The 16,259-nt window shown below is 44.6% G+C and overlaps 1 protein-coding gene across 1 annotated transcript; it reads right to left on the bottom strand.

Moving 5' to 3' along the window:
- Nucleotides 1-2,803: 2,803 nt before the first annotated feature.
- prdm1a (PR domain containing 1a, with ZNF domain) lies at nucleotides 2,804-15,108 on the bottom strand. The gene is made up of 7 exons (XM_044035026.1): nucleotides 14,912-15,108; nucleotides 12,155-12,535; nucleotides 10,060-10,179; nucleotides 9,239-9,491; nucleotides 5,279-6,333; nucleotides 4,886-5,014; nucleotides 2,804-4,615 (listed from the first exon to the last, which is right to left on the bottom strand). The coding sequence occupies exons 1-7, from the start codon at nucleotides 14,936-14,938 to the stop codon at nucleotides 4,016-4,018; spliced, it is 2,565 nt and encodes an 854-aa protein (XP_043890961.1). The 5' UTR covers nucleotides 14,939-15,108; the 3' UTR covers nucleotides 2,804-4,015.
- Between the last annotated feature and the right edge of the window lie 1,151 nt (nucleotides 15,109-16,259).

Genomic DNA, 16,259 nt, shown 5'->3' with positions numbered 1-16,259 from the left:
AAATGTTGTTCAATCAAACTCTCAATAAAGGAATGAATGCGTTTATTGTTTCAAATGCGCTCTGAACTCAGATTTGTTTTTTTTTAAGTGAATGCAATAGGGTTATTATTATAATAATTATTATTATTATAATAATAAGTTAGGCCTTTACAGGGAGAATCTGTGAGATTCCAAACATGACAAACCAAAATATTACCACAATACTTGTGTACTTTTGTCTATTTTTACACGTGTGAGTGTGGTGCACAGCATATATACTGTACATGTATAAGTCTCTAATAATAATAATTAATGTGTTAATTATGCTTAAATTAAACAGATAGACTTAAATTATGTTTATAAGCAACTTCAAGCTACAGTCACTCATTGTAAATGAGTTTCCCCTGGTTAGATAAAGGTCATCTGCCCCCTTCCCCCCCCCGTCTATAAAATGCCATATTCGACTCACCTTTGACCTTTAATCTGCCTCAGTTTGACCTTCATGTGATCTAGGGTCTGACGCTTGCGACTGCAGAAAACGGTTTCTGCTCAATACCCACGTGTCTCTCTCGCTCTTCCAAAAGCGATAAAAATCTGTCTGTCTGTCTGTCTGTCTCCACGCAGGACGAAAGACAGACCACGCTTCGCGAGCGCTGCGTCCCCATTTCCTGCCGCAGCCTTTAAGTTTGACTTTTGCACCGAAATGGACATAAAGATTCAAGACTTTCCGCCAAAGAGCCTGGTTTTACTGCAGGGGGACGGGGGACGAGGGACGGGGGACGGGTGTGGTTAAAGCTGGACGATGTGATTCAGTAGATTTGAAATGAGGAGGAGAATCTGTGTTTCTCTCCTGTCCTCGTACCTCATCATCATTTCAAACTCGCCTTTATAACCCAAACATGATTGTAATGACAGTGACTCCACACACACACACACACACACACACATGTTGTCAATTATTTTGTATGAGTTCACAGGAGCTTCAGCACCAAGTTTCAGAAACACCTTAAATCACTCTGATTCACTTCCACTTAGCGCTGGGAGTGGTTCATCTGTGTGGAGGTGAGGAGGAAGCACAGGATTGTGCTTGTCTCACTCAAACCCAGTCCCTCAAATCAGCGTGTGCTCACGTTTCTGTCTCTTTTGCACAGAACTATGAGAAGAGTTTACCTGCTTGCTGGACTTTTGTGAGGTTTACCGGCAGAGAAGGACCCAACAGCACGACACACGGACACGAGGCGCGACACCAGTCAAAAACTGGGTCAAAAACGCATCCAGATAACGGCAGGCAAGAATCCAGAGATCAAAAATACGAGGTAAATACAGAGAGAGTTAAGGTCTAAATACAGGGGAACTAATGAGATGCAGGTGAGAAGAAGGGGGCGTGGCACAACAGGTGAGGGGAACGAGCTGATTGCACAGGAGAGCGTTAGTGAGGAGGCCTGAAAATAAGTATAGTGTTATTGTGAACCGCATCATGCTGATCACTTCCTTCATTTGGTGTTCCACAGTCAAATATTTCCCCTGGTTTGCAAAATAAAAGTTGAGTTATATTATTATAATATTTTCAAAATAAGATCTAAAATCTCAAAACTCAAAATGTATTGAATTTGGACTTTTAAAATGTTTTTGTTAAACTGGGTTTTTTGGTCTTTGTTCCTTTTCCTCTGTTTTGTTGTTATTGTTGTTTTCCTTAAATAAAAATAAAATGTATATTAATTATATTATATTAATTATACATGTATGTACGTATATATATATATATAAATATACATATATATGTATGTACCTATATGTATATATATATATAAATATACATATATGTGTATATATGTATATATAAATATACATATATATGTATGTATGTATATGTATATATATATATGTATATGTATATATATATATATATACATATACAACACCTTTCATTAAATATTATAATTTACCTCCATATGTTTGTGTCCCAGGAAATAAATAAAAGTTCCTTGACTATTGAGTTAAAGCTGAGTAGAAACTAATTGATGAAGTCATGTAAATATGATTATATTTAATTGAATAATTATAGCAACGAGATGCAATCAGTAAAATGAAATGAGATCTTTCTCTATCACCAACGATAGTCACATAATGGTAATTGTGCGGCTATTCTTGTATTTCCATGATCTAAAAATGAATGAAACACAGCAGAGTCACACAGTTTAGATTAGAGCAGTGAACATTTATATCATAATTTACACTTTTTTGACATTTTTGCACATAAATAACAATGTAAACCAGAATGTAAACAGAGACAGTCCTTTTAGGGGAGTTAAAGCTCTGGTCAGTGAGACAAAGAGAGAGAGAGAGAGAGAGAGAGAGAGAGAGAGAGAGATGCTTTGGTCAAAGACAGAAAGAGAAAGAGCTGCAGCTGAGTTTCGGGGCGGATGAACAACTGCAGCAGCTGTTTGTTTTTCCAACATTAAGGGTGAGTCTTAATGCCATGAGTTTCAGTGATATTTGTACACAGTGTAAACGGCGCGAGCATCGGCACTGAAGTTATAAAGTTAAGAGGAGGAGGGGCCAGTGCATTAAAGAGGGCCGAGGTGCTTTGGTGTTTGCAGTTCATTTTAACAAGACGGTGGACGGGGGGGACGGATTAAAGACTGAAATATTAACAAAGAAAACGACAAAAATCTACAAAACAAGTGACCACAGCTAAAGAGCCAACACTTCATCTCATATACACACACGCACAGTTCATTATTCCCTTCTTCAGCATTTTGATTCCTCAGGTCCTTCCCTTTTGTTTCCATCTTCCTTTTTGTTTAATAAAAAAAAAGTTTTATTTTTGGTGTGCATTTGAAATTTAAAGCCACGTCAACTTTGGTTTCTTAGCGCCAAGAGTGAAATACCCCCAAAAATTCTCTTCCCCGTCGGGCGTGGACAGTGTTCATAGAATAAAATAAAATACTAAAATAAAAATAATAAAGGAGGGACGATTAAGGAGGGTCGGCTCACCAGCCTCCTGAGTCCGTTATGTGCTACATGTTGAGCGGGCGGTGCCGCTCGTTTTGGACCACATGAAGAGCTGCACTCCACTTCAGTTTGGTTTCTTCTTCTTCTTCTTCTTCTTCTTCTTCTTCTTCTTCTTCAAGTAGCAAAGAAAACAAATAAATAGAAAAGCTCCCACCTTATAAGCTGTCCCAGACACTTACGCACTCACATCATCATCATCATCCTCATCATCATCATCACACGCACACTGAGGTAACCGTTGTGAAAAATATACAAAAAAAAACAAACAAACAAAATGCCCCTTTTTTTCTGTCTCAAATAATGAAGTAGGCATCAGAAATGACACAGTCACACTCGAGGGAAGCTACGGAAAACAAAGCTCTCGTTTCTAAAGGAACAAATCGTTTCAACCTGCTACGCTGTTTCGTTTGTTTTCATTTAAATAGACTAGATAAACCCTGAAGAGTGGACACCCCTGCTCCTGTAGGTCAGAGGTCGCAGGCGTAGGCATTAAGGGAGTGACTATCTACAGAGAAATGGCCACATGGAAAAAAAAAAAAAAAAAACCTATTAAAGTAACACAAGTATTTTTGTTGTTTTGTTTTTTACATTGATTTCACCCTGTCAGTGTAACCACAAATTCCACTTATTGCTTTTTAAAGACAACAAAAGTAGCTATAATAAATTAAGGAGGTTATAGAACAAGTAACTGATCCAAAAAAACAGATTTGAAAATAAAGACCAAATAATAATACAACAACAACAGCAACAATGATAATAACATTATATAACTACATTAAAGTCCAAGTCCTGCGTAGATGATTGTCTCTAAGAATAATAAACGCTGAAACCGTTAAGTAGTCATGGGACAGTGTCAGTCGTAGCCCTGAGTACGTGAGTCCCTGATAGGTTGGAGGAAACCTGGTGCGGTCGTGACGTCACTCCTGATGACGACCAGGTAGGTCAATGTATCTATTTACAGCCGTTGCTCCAGGCAACGCAGTTCACTGTCCATGTCCCCTTGGCTGCATGAGCTCGTCACTCAAGCGTGATCCTCCGACTCCTGCTTGACGATGACGTTGGCGTGGAGCGGCAGCACGGGGCTGCTGCGCCGCACCTTGATGACCGACGTCTCGTTGGGCGACTCGTACGCGCCGTACACCGCCGACAGGAGCTCGTCGCCCTTGTGGCGCGGGTGGAAGTGGGAGGACTTGATGTCGGCGTCCCTCCACATCAGGCCCAGCACCTGCTTCTCCAGCATGGTGTCCAGCTCCACGCCTCCCTGCAGCTGCTCCAGCCGCTCGGCGTGCTCGCTGACGTCGAAGCGCTCGATCTCCTCGTTGGCGCGCTGCACCTCCTCCAGGGCCGCCTGCGTGGAGACGGCCGGGCTGCCGGCGCCGGAGCCCGCCGCCAGGCAGTAGCCCTTCAGGTGGAGCCGCAGGCTGCACAGGTGGATGTAGTGGCGGTGGCAGTGGGGGCATTTGTGGGGACGGTCCCTGGAGTGCAGGCGCTTGTGCAGCTTGAGGTGGACGAACTGCGTGAACTTTGCGGGGCAGAGTTTGCAGTGGTAGGGCTTCTCGCCCGAGTGGAGGCGGAGGTGAGTTTTCAGGTTGCTGGTGCTGCTGAAGCGCTTGTGACAAACCTGCACGGGGAGAGAAATAAAGGACGTTATTCAAGAGATTTTTAAAGAAGGGTAAACCCATATAAAACATAGGGGATTCAGCTCTTTCCATTGCTAGTTAAGTGAGTTTTTCTTTCACTTTCTATCTCTAGGGAGTCGTAAGAAAGCACCACATAGAGTTTTGACAAGTGCTGCAGGTGGAATGATCAGCAGGAAGTTGACATATATATTTACTCCCATTTAGAGACAAAAACAGTGGATTTTGGTGCTTAAACGGGCTTCGTTTCTCACCTGGCACTCGTGCGGCTTCTCCCCAGTGTGGACCAGGTAGTGTTTCTGTAGGTGAGCCAGCTGAGTGAAGCCTTTGTTACAGGTCTGACATTTGAAGGGTCTCTCTCCACTGTGGACACGGAGGTGAACCTGCGTGATGGAGAAGAAAGAAGACAAAGACGGCGTTTAGATTCTCCGTCACTCAGACGCCGTGTTGTCACGTGTGCTCACTCGGACATTTCCAGACAATTCCTGGAACACGTCCGGACATAAACGGGTGTTTTAAAAGTGCTTCAACCTGATCTGCAGCCTCGTAATTACACGACGGGCCAAACAGTACACAGAAATGGAATGATAATGAGTCAGTAAATCAGACATTGAAAGCCAGACGACTGGCGGCGACTGGAGCCTCACCTTCAGGTTTGACAGCTGTCCAAAGGTCTTGCTGCACACGTTACACTCGTACTTGATTTTGCCGTTCTGCTTCTTCAGCGGGTACGGCAGTGCTTTGTAGCCGGCTGAACCCGGGCCTCGCTTCATTTTGGACAGGTTGATGGCCTCCTCGTCGGCGTGAAGCTCACTTTTGTTGCCCAGCAGGGCAGAGGTAGGCTTGGTCGGCATCCGCTCGCTGGGAGGAGCTGTGCCTGCTGTCGGGGAGCCGCTCGAAGGAGCGCGGGCTGCCTCGTGTAAGTGAGGGTGGCCGGAGTACGGGTGGTGAGGCCCTGCTTTGTCCTTCAGAGACGTGGCGGCAGCAAAGGCACTGGTGGGCCCCGGGAGGAGGAAGTCTCTGTGGGTGGGGTGGATGGGGTCAGGCATCAAGAAGCGCCTCCCTGCTGTGTCAGCGGGCATGATGGGCACGTGACTTGGCAGGAGGCTGCTGTAGAGGGGGTACATCCGGGGGAAGATCCCTCCTACAGTGGGAACACCACCACCCGACAGAGGGTAGTGATGGTGCAGGAGGTAGCGTGAGTATGGGGCTCCCGGGGGGTAAAAGGGTGACGAGTGAGGGGCTGATGGTGGGGAGTAACCGGGATACGAGGCCAGTCCAGTGGGGTAAAAAGAGGCCGGAGATGGCACCGCACCTGACGGGCTCCCCTGAGGGCTGCTGTCTGGGCTGCTCCTCGCCGATGGGCTGGGCGTCGCCAACGACTGGTTACCAGGGGAACGAGTTGCGGGGTAACTGAGCTGGCCTGGTTTGTGGCTGTGGAACTCTTCAGGCATGTGAGGCCTGAAAGCCGGGTAGAGCGCGCGGGGATACAGCGGGCGCTCGGGGCTGTCGGCACAGCTCGGGCGGGTGGGAAGCGGCCGGCTGGGCTCCCTCTTGTTAGACGCGGAGGGCGAGGTGCTGTTGGTGCCGCGCAGAATCGAGAGGACGCTGTGCTCCCTCTTGGGCGGGCTGGGCGTCACCGCGGTGGGGGGCGGGTCCTTGCTGCTCACCTGCTGCTGCTTGACCTCGAAAAGTGACTGCTCTGAAGAGACAGAGAGAGAGAGAGAGAGACACGGGTCAGTGGGAGTTCACCGAGATCAAGATAAGATTCTTTTGCTTCCACTTATGGTTTCAACACAGCTTCTGCGTCACAATCAGTCTTATAAATACACAGAAGCTTGAATTTCCCCTTGGGGATCAATAAAGTTTTTTGAATTGAATTGAATTGAAACAAAAACACATACAGGTTTGTTAGAGAACACCGCGAGTAACTCAGTAGGCCATGTAAGGTGACAGATTTGACAAACGAGCATGGGGGGGGGGGTGGGGGTGCAGGAGAGACAGGAAGTGAGGCGTGACAGCTGCCTTTAGTGTGTGTGTGTGTGTGTCTATAAAATCAAGATAAAATCAAAATGGTGGCAGACAGTCGGGGCTGATGGAAGGTTTCCTGCTAAAGATATCTTCTGAAGAAGCTCTTCGCCCACACACACACACACACACACACGCATGCACAGCACACACACACACACACACACACACACAGGCCATGAGCTAAGACAAACACACAGAGGTGCCTGCAGACAAAAGCCTCCGTCTGATTTGTTGACTCTTTCATTTTGGAAAACACACACACACACACACACTCATGCGCACACACACACACACACACACACACACACACAGACTTTTGATGAAGCACCCACTCTCCTGTTTTTAACGGCCACTCACTTTTGTTTCTGGGTTAAAAGGTTAAATCTGAGTGTTTCATCTCAACTTTACTCACACCTACTGTCTCCTCTGCATGATGAAAGAGTGGATTAGGGAGAACTCACTCACTCACTCACACACACACACACGCACACACACTCTAAAAGCCCCGGGATGTCAGCGAGCAGCACCTCTCAGCTGTTAAACGGCTGCAGTCGGACTCTTAAAAAGCCGCCGTCTAGAATCTTTAAGCTCATTTAGTGTCCAGTCAACTTTTCACCACGAGGTCAGCCAAAGGGGAGTGTGTGTGTGTGTGTGTGTGTGTGCGTGCGTGTGCGTGTGTGAAGACGAAGCGTGCCAAAGTTAATCCTGAATATGAGCACTGGTGTAATTTGCTTGACTCCCCCACGATTCACCCCTTCACTCACACACACACACACACACACACGCAGTCAGTGACCCTTGCATCAGGAGTATAGCGGCAGTGTAAACGTTGGGGTTATCAGTCAACCTTCCTCCTCCTCCTCCTCCTCCTCAGAAAACAAACAGGGCGGCCATCTTGGAGATATCAATCTGTCAACACGGCCCTTCTGCCAGGAAGTTCAAGTAGTCAACAGAGGGGGGGGGGGGGGGAGGTGCGACTCTACCTTCCACCACTCCCTTCTCCACCCTCTCTCTGCTCTTCTTAAGTGGCAAATATATCAGACACACACACACATGCACACACACACACGCTCAACATTTGTGAGCGGGCATGTGCTTGAGATGAAAAGAGTGGGTGTGAATGTGTTGGCATGTTCCGCTTGTGTGTGTCTGCATGTGTGTGTGTGTGTGTGACGAGAGAGAGCGAGAGAGTGTTTGTCGGGCAGTACACAGCGACTTTGAACACAACACGCACACACACACACACACACACACACATGGCTGACAGGTGCTTTCAAGTGCTAGTACTCAAAGAATGCTAAATGACAAAGAGTAAGAGAGAGGGGAAAGTGACACACACACACACACACACACACACACACACACACTGAGGAGAATGTTCAAATGTTTTTGTCCAGGTGTGTTGGGGAGCCCTCACGTGCTATTTTTAAAGAATAAAAACATCTCTGCGTTCTCTGAGTGAGTCCATGTAAAATAACAAAAACAACAACAACAGCATCATCTCCACAGTGCATTTCTCCAGTTTTCGTACATGTTGTCACTTTATTTAAAAACCAAAAACTCGCCGGTCCACACCTCAGTCAATTAATAAATGAAAGCTTAGAAATGAGTATAGGCTCAGGCTGAGCACAGGTAAGTGTTTGAGCTGCAGGTAAAAACAAAACTATTCAAGTCACCGGCAGGTCAACAGGAGCCTGCAGGGGCTAAATGACAGAGGAAGCTAATTAAAGGCAACAGATACACACACACACACAGGTGGGGGTGGGGAGGGTGAGAGGCCACTACCCCCTGCCTCTGTTCCCCAGGTCATGCGCATTTTTCCCCTGGGCAGTGGAGTCGCCCAGGCTGGGTCTGCTGGTTCCTCTGCCACCTTAACATTGCTATTAGCCTGCAGTCACACCTGGAAACCCCACTCTCTCTCTCTCTCTCTCTCTGTTTCCCTCTGTGCTCGCTCTCTCTTTCATCCGCTCAGTGTCCCGCATGTGAAAACATCCACATTACTCAGTTTAAATGTTGACACTGACTGTGTTTTCTATTTATTGATGAGATCAAATAAAAAAAAAGAAAGAAAGGTCACTGAAGTCACACACACACACACACACACACACTCTCAGACATACACATACTGTCTGGTTCTACTATAGAGGTTGTGTGTGTGTGTGTGTGTGTATGTGCTTTCATGTTAAAAGCGGGTCTTTAAGTGTGTAAGACTGTGGCATTAGGGGCCATATCCCCCTGTCTGTGTAATTACACTGTCACTGGCACACACACACACACACAGAAAAACACAACGATGGCACTGACAGAGATGAAAGGTTGTCGGTTGTGTACCTCTGTGTGTGTGTGTGTGTGTGTGTGTGAAATAATGACAGGCTAACACTGAGAAAGGAAGGAGACACAGCTTCACTCAAACACACTGTTAAGCTTTAACAGTGGCGACAGGACACACTCAAGACACACACACACGCATGAACACATGAACACACGGCCAATTGATTTCAACTTCCCCTTCAAAACCCTTTCACAATAAAAGTCTGCCAACAGAATATAACAACTATTCTCTCTCACACACTTACTGAGTTTCTGCATCATGAGTTCCCCAGACGGCGGGTAGTGGAGGCGCCGGGCGAAGTCGTGGCAGTACCACACGAGCAGCTCGGCGCCGGCGGGCACGGGCTTCACCGTGTAGAAGTAGATCTCCATGCCGTTCTGACACGCCGCCAGATTCTGCTCCGCCGCTGAGTGCGCCGGGTTCACGTACCTCATCCAGTTGGAGCGAGTCTCGTCCAGGCCGTCGACAAAGTGGTGGAACTCTTTGTCTGCGTAGATCTGCGGGAGATTATGTCGACAATGTTCAGTCACAAAAAAAGCAAAGGAAAGTTGGATTTGGTTTTGTTTTTTTTAACGATAAAGGTTTTTAATTAAATCTAAATCTCTGCCTCTACCTAAATCTCTACCTTCCCTTCTTTAACGACAAGGAGTTAAAGAAGGGAAGGTGGAGACACTTTGAGAGAATGAGGAGAACAAGTTTTTATGTCTCGCTTTCTCTTTTCTGTGTGTGTGTGTGTGTGTGTGATGGAACACCATTATGAGTTAACGTCTGCTTGTGGTTTGGATTCTCTCTTTCACACACACACACACACACACACACACACACACACCCTAGTCAGGTTGGTGTCTTGTGCACTCTCACTGTCAGTTACTGGTAGTGATGGAGTCAAATGTAGTGTGTGTGTGTGTGTGTGTGTGTGCGACAGGAACCACATTGTGACATGTTGTTTGTGCAGCGGTGACATCACATCCCCCCTTTCTCGCGAGCCCAGTTTCCCGTTCCACTGACGTCACAGGAAAGGGTCCCTTCAAGTGTGTGTGTGTGTGTGTGTGTGTGTGCACTCACCCTCCAGAAGTACTTCCGGTTGGCTTCCCGGGGGACGCTGTCAGCAGTGTAGATTTCACCCACGAGGGGACCGAAGCGGGTTCCTTTGGGGATGTACTCCCTGCTGCACACACCGACCACCTGCACGACAAACACACACACACACACAGGATGGTTACACAAAAGCTGAAAGATGACGTTCAAGTGGATTATTGTGCGTCTGAACTTTTGCGACACAAAATGCTAAATGTTATGAGCTGGTGTTGACTATGACGCGTGATAAAAATCATGTGGGGGCATTTGGACGGCAATTTTAAAACACAAAAATGTTAATGATTTACTTGAAAAAGAAGGGGGGACCACACACACACACACACACACACACACATGCCTTGCTGTGGGTACAAACTGTGTGCGTGTGTGTGTGTGTGTTTTAATCCACCAGATATGTGCCATTACATCTATTTAAATCTCATTGTTTGCACAAACATGTCGACTCAGACTCACAGACACATTATAACCCGTCTGTCAACAGACACGATGATTAATGAGCTCAACTTCATGCTTCATTAAAAATGTGTGTGTATGTGTGAACTTGCATTTGTGGCCTCATTAGGACCTTAAACACCTCCTCATGGAGACCAGAACCTGGTCCTGATGAGGCCAGAAACCTCATGTGTGAGGAACTGGGGCTAAGTTAGAGTTAAGGAATGGAAGACAATGCAGTGTCCTCAGAAGAATAGCTGCGTGGACCTGTGTGTGTAATCTCTTTTTGTCTCTCGACACACCTCCACTCGTCGCCACATCAAACCACAACCGCCGCCACACACTGCAGTGAGGAAACAGCCTGATGATCAAGAGAATAATAATAATGATGATGATAAAAAAACTCTTCTTTTTCCTCTTTTTATATTCCTGTCTCGTGTGATTTGATCAAAGGCGAGAACACGGGAGCAAGAGAAAGAAGGAGAGGAGGAGGAGGAGGAGAAAAGTGTGGGATTAAGTGCCGACTAAATGTCGAAGATGGCAGAGAGAGAGCGAGAGAGAGAGGGAGAGAGAGAGAGAGAGAGAGAGGGACACGTATTTTCTGCATGTTTACGCCCGCGCAAACAAATGTTTCTCCCAAACACTCTTGTTCCCTGTGACACAGGAAATCCCCTTTTTTCCTTTATTCCAGACATTAGTGTGTCTTCGTGTGTGTGTGTGTGTGTGTGTCGTGTCGTGCATGTAACAGGAGTTTTTTAACAACGCCGTCTTTCTTTGGTTTGCAACCAAAATTCAATGGTCTTTGATCAGCGCTTCCCCCCCGTCCTCTGATCACTCGTCAACAAAACGCACTCTTCTCTTCCGCTCACGCTCTTTGATAAGACCCTGATTAGAAAATCTATGCCATCATGCTGCTTGAGGTCTGCAGCCCAACTGCAACCTTTTGACCCTGAGGTCACACACACACACACACACGCACACGCACACACACTCTCTCCGGGTCCGACGCAGCGCAGATCCTCCACTGCAGCAGGAAACAAAGCTTCAAGACCACAATACACAGTCATTTTAAGACCGTGACACAGATTAACTGTCACTTTTTGCACTTTCTGAAGGCACTGTATGACCGATCAAGCAATCCTAATTTAATCCCAACAAAACACAGCAATTTCTATTCTAAAAACTCCCACTTGTTACCATCTATTCTGCTTAACACAACCATGAAAAGTGAAGGAAATTCAAAGGTCACACATGACACACGTCGGTGACTCCTTCAAAGAGTGGATGTGCTGTGTTTGCTGAGATGCTACACTGCGCCCCCTGTCAGCCACAGCTGTCATTGCAGGTCATTGGAAAGAATACGATGCACACAGCCGTCATCATTTCAGATACAGTTACTGTGTGTTCTAGTATTTACTGCCTATTTAGGAGCTTTTCTGGAGAACAAGGAGACCAAAACCTGGTCCTGATGAGGCAGAACCCCATTTCTGAGGCTAATATTTGAATTGTGGTTAAGTTAAGGTAAGGGCTAAGGCTTTGTCTGAATTAATGTAAGTTAATGCAAGTCTTAAAATGGACATAAACACGAGAATGTGTGTGCAAGAGTGTGTTTGTTTGTGTGGAGTCGTACCTCCTTGCCGTCAGCCGGGTGTTTGAAGGCCAGGTTTCGGGGCAGCGACGCCTCGGCTCTGGTCAGCGGCGTCACCGCGCCGTCGCCCTCTGGCCCCGCCTCCCACGCAGTGTCTTTGACGATGTATGTGCACTTCTCCTCGAACTCGGCCTCCGTCCACCGAGTCATGTCCGCCTCCTCCACGTCCATGTCCATGTCCACGTCCGTGTCTGTCAATGTCTCTGCTCCGTCTGAGCCGGATCCAGCTCCGGCAGATTTGGTGGTGGTTTGGATGATGGTGGTGGTGGCGGTGGAGGCCATCTTGGGTCCGCGTGGCGAGTCGTCCTGCTCCATGGTGTGCGCCCCCTCACTGGTCAACATGGCCGAGCTATGAGAGGTCGCCTGAATCAGAGAGAGGGAGAGAGAGAGAGAGAGTTTTTCTTATTATTTTTACCAAGAAACAAAAATAAAAGCGAAAGAAAAAGTTGAAAGAAATGAAAATGAGGAAGAAATGAAGATGAAAGCAGAGATGGAGCGGTGGAAAAACGATAAAAGTTAAAAAAAACAAGATGTGGGAAGAAGGAGATAAGAAGTAAAAAGGGGAAGAAAGGATTAGCACAAAAGAAGATAAAGACAGATAAAGGGATGAGGAGGGAGAAAAAGAGAGGAGGAGGAACTGTGATTATTATGTGTGGTGACTCAGTGAAGGGGGGGTCTGACTAATGCTGCTGTCACACACACACACACACACACACACACACACACACACACACACACAATATCGCTGTTACATTTTCTTCATTTAAATCTTCGGTCATTCTTTTTTCATCTTCTGCATTCAAGAAGAAACTTATTTTAATGTTTGTGTTTCCAATGATTAGAACTCACTCACTTTTCATTAGATGTTGTTTTTTAAGAGATTTTAAAAAAAACACAATGAGAGACAAAAAAATGTCTCACAGAGTGTGTCTTTCACGCGGACGTCCTGAACAACCACTCTGAGACTTTCTGGACAGAATATCTGTATCTCCTCATCTCTGAAGCAAAGAAACTGACGTTTCAGTTCTGTGCGGTGGATTCATTTGAATTATGAAGCCAAAAAAGCAACAACAACAAAAAACTCTCCTCTCCTCTCCTCTCCTCTCCTCTCCTCTCCTCCTCCTCTCCTCCTCTCTCTCCTCTCCTCTCCTGTCTCCCTGGGGTTGAAGACGGAGGAAGGAAACGCTGTCTGTGTCTGAATGAAGCTAAAATTGGAAGCAGAGTGGCACAGCAGCGGAACCGGCAAATCATCCCGACTCCCAGCGTGTGTGTGTGTGTGTGTGTGTGTGTGTGTCGTAATGGATGGAATAAGGAGGAGGAAGAGAGAGAGGGGGTGATGAGGAAGGGAGCGCCAAAACTTTTCCATTTGGGGCCACAGCAGCACAAACAAAAACTTCAAAAAGCAATCCCACCCAAGACAATCCCACACACACTAACACACAGATATCCAAGCGCTCGTCCCACGCACACACACGCACACACACACGCACACACGATCTGCAGACACTACACTCGGCTCTGGGAATTCTTCTTCTGCCGCAAGAAAGAAAGAGAATTATCTCACATCCAAGTGATTCCAGTCACTTTTCTTCCACATGGGAACATAAAGAAAGACGTCCCTCTCTGGAAGCAGAGACCCTGACTTTGTTTTTATCCTTAACATTAACATTTGAACATTTTCTGAGCTCATGCAGGACATAAATGAGTTTACATTTAAATCACTGTATTCTCCTAAGAGAGGAAAAGTTCATTTAGTAGAGCGGAATATTCACTTAGACAATAAAAGTCATCAGACAAGAGGAAAAAAATGATTTAAAGTCAATTAAATAACTTTTAAAAAATGACACCGTCCAGTATTTCCACTGTAAAACTAACTATGCTTCTTCAATTCTCCACATCAGGAGTGTTTTAATTTAATTTAATTTAATTAACAACAAACCATGAGCAAAAGAACATTTCTTCCTTAAAAAAAACCCCCAAAAAAGCAAAAAACTGAGAAATGTGTCTCAATATTCCAACCCCAGAATTTATTTTTTGCATAACAGCTGCAACACTGAAAACTAAGAGTGAAACCAAGAAACAATTGCCTCTCGTATAGAATAACTGAAAATATATAAGCTGAGTCTGCAGTCGCAATAGTTTCAAACCATGATTATTTAAAAAAAACCAAAAAAACCCCACAAGAAATCACTTTAAACCTTTTTTTCTCTTAAATGTTAAACTGTTAAGGAGAAAAGCTCAACGAACAATTTCCTTAAAGTTGAACATTTGAGAGAAATGCGGAAACATTGCTGTTGGTTAACTTAAAAAGGCAAGTTTTTACATCATTTAAAAAAAAACTTGAACTGGAGCAAATGAACAAATTTAGAAAAGTCACATTTCACGCGCTAAAAACTTTAAACAAGAGCACAAAACATGAGCAGTGACTAATCAGCTGTGTTTTCATTTCATTCAACTACAAAAATGACAAGACAATAAACAGCAATTCAATAATAATAAATAATAAGTAATAAAATGTGGATGAAAAGTGACCAAAATTAACCATCATTTATTTTTTGATTGAGACTTTTTTCCAGCAGTTATTATAACACACAACTTAATATAATTAATAAAGATAAACAAAAAAAGTTAAAAACAAAATAAAATGAAATTTAAAAAAAGTTTCAATTAAATTCAAAATAAAATCCTTCACAAACATCGTTGTTTCTTTGCGTAAAAGTGTAAAAAAAAGTGACTTACTGTGTAACTTTGGTCCCATCCACACATAAGGACGTCCGGTCAGATCCTCTCTATGAGTGTGTGTGTGTGTGTGTGGGACAGGTGCAGTTGTCCCCCTGTTTCCGTCCTGTCCTGTCCTGTCCTGTCCTGATAGTCCACACTGAGACTGTTCCTCTTCAAGAGTGTGTGTGTCTTTGAAACAGAGTCACTCTGAGTCCTTCAAGTGATTCAAGTTGGAGCTAGGCCACACCCCTTGTCCCTCCCACAGTGTCTGCCCACTCCCCTCTCTCTCTCTCTCTTTCTCACACACACACACACTTCTGTGAGGAAACAGCAGCAGGCGCCTACACCTGAGGCCATGAGCTACACACACACACACATACGCTCACGCGCACACACACACACACACACACAACATTACTTATTTAAAGCATCAAAAAACTTTTTTTCCACCAATTATCAATGTGTGTGTGTGTGTGTGTGGAAATGTCCATTAACAGCTTTAAAGGGGTAAACATGTATGATTGTGTGTGTGTTTGTCGGGGAAGCTTGAGTCACTGTCACAGGATGTCCCCTCTTCCCCAGGAAACACACACACACACACACACACACACGCACACACACGCACACACACACACACACACACACACACACTGCCTCTAGGGGGCAGGACTGGTCTGCCCTGGCTGCTTTCGCTGATAAACTTAAGTCTATCTTCTCTCTGTCTTTCTCTCCTCGCTTTCTCTATCACCTCATAGCCACTGTTTTCCTCTCTCTCTCTCTCCCTTTTGTACTTTCTCTTTAAAATTAACATTTTAGTACAAGTTAATCTCTCTCTCACACACACACACACACACACACACACACACACACACACACACACACACAACCAAACCTTGTAGTGATGGAACGAAGCGGATTTACTCTAATAGTGATAATAGTAGTAACAATACTAATAGTGATAATAGTAGTAACAATACTAATAGTGATAATAGTAGTAACAATACTAATAGTGATAATAGTAGTAACAATATTAATAGTGATAATAGTAGTAACAATACTAATAGTGATAATAGTAGTAACAATACTAATAGTGATAATAGTAGTAACAATACTAATAGTGATAATAGTAGTAACAATACTAATAGTAATAATAGTAGTAACAATACTAATAGTAATAATAGTAGTAACAATAATAATAATAATAATAATTATTATTATTAATAAAAATAAAATAATAAAAACAAAATCTAAAATATGTGCCAATTAGATGTGTGTGTGTGATGATAGTTTAAGTTGATAGGAAATTGATGTTGTTTTTGTTTGTTTGCAGAAAAATAACTAATAAATAAGAATAAGTTCTTTAAAC

This window comes from Solea senegalensis, linkage group LG9, assembly GCF_019176455.1.
Source record: "Solea senegalensis isolate Sse05_10M linkage group LG9, IFAPA_SoseM_1, whole genome shotgun sequence".
Lineage (NCBI taxonomy): Eukaryota > Metazoa > Chordata > Actinopteri > Pleuronectiformes > Soleidae > Solea > Solea senegalensis.
The sequence above is the reverse complement of the archived record's forward strand: the minus strand, read 5'-3'. Positions and strand labels throughout refer to the sequence as shown.

Excerpts from the sequence above, each read along its gene's own strand:
- prdm1a (XM_044035026.1), bottom strand. The coding sequence starts at position 14,938 with ATGTGTGGATGGGACCAAAGTTACACA. Across the intron at positions 10,180-12,154 it reads ACCCGGCTGACGGCAAGGAG|GTGGTCGGTGTGTGCAGCAG; the intron begins GTACGACTCCAC and ends TTTGTCGTGCAG. Across the intron at positions 5,015-5,278 it reads GACAGCTGTCAAACCTGAAG|GTTCACCTCCGTGTCCACAG; the intron begins GTGAGGCTCCAG and ends TCCATCACGCAG.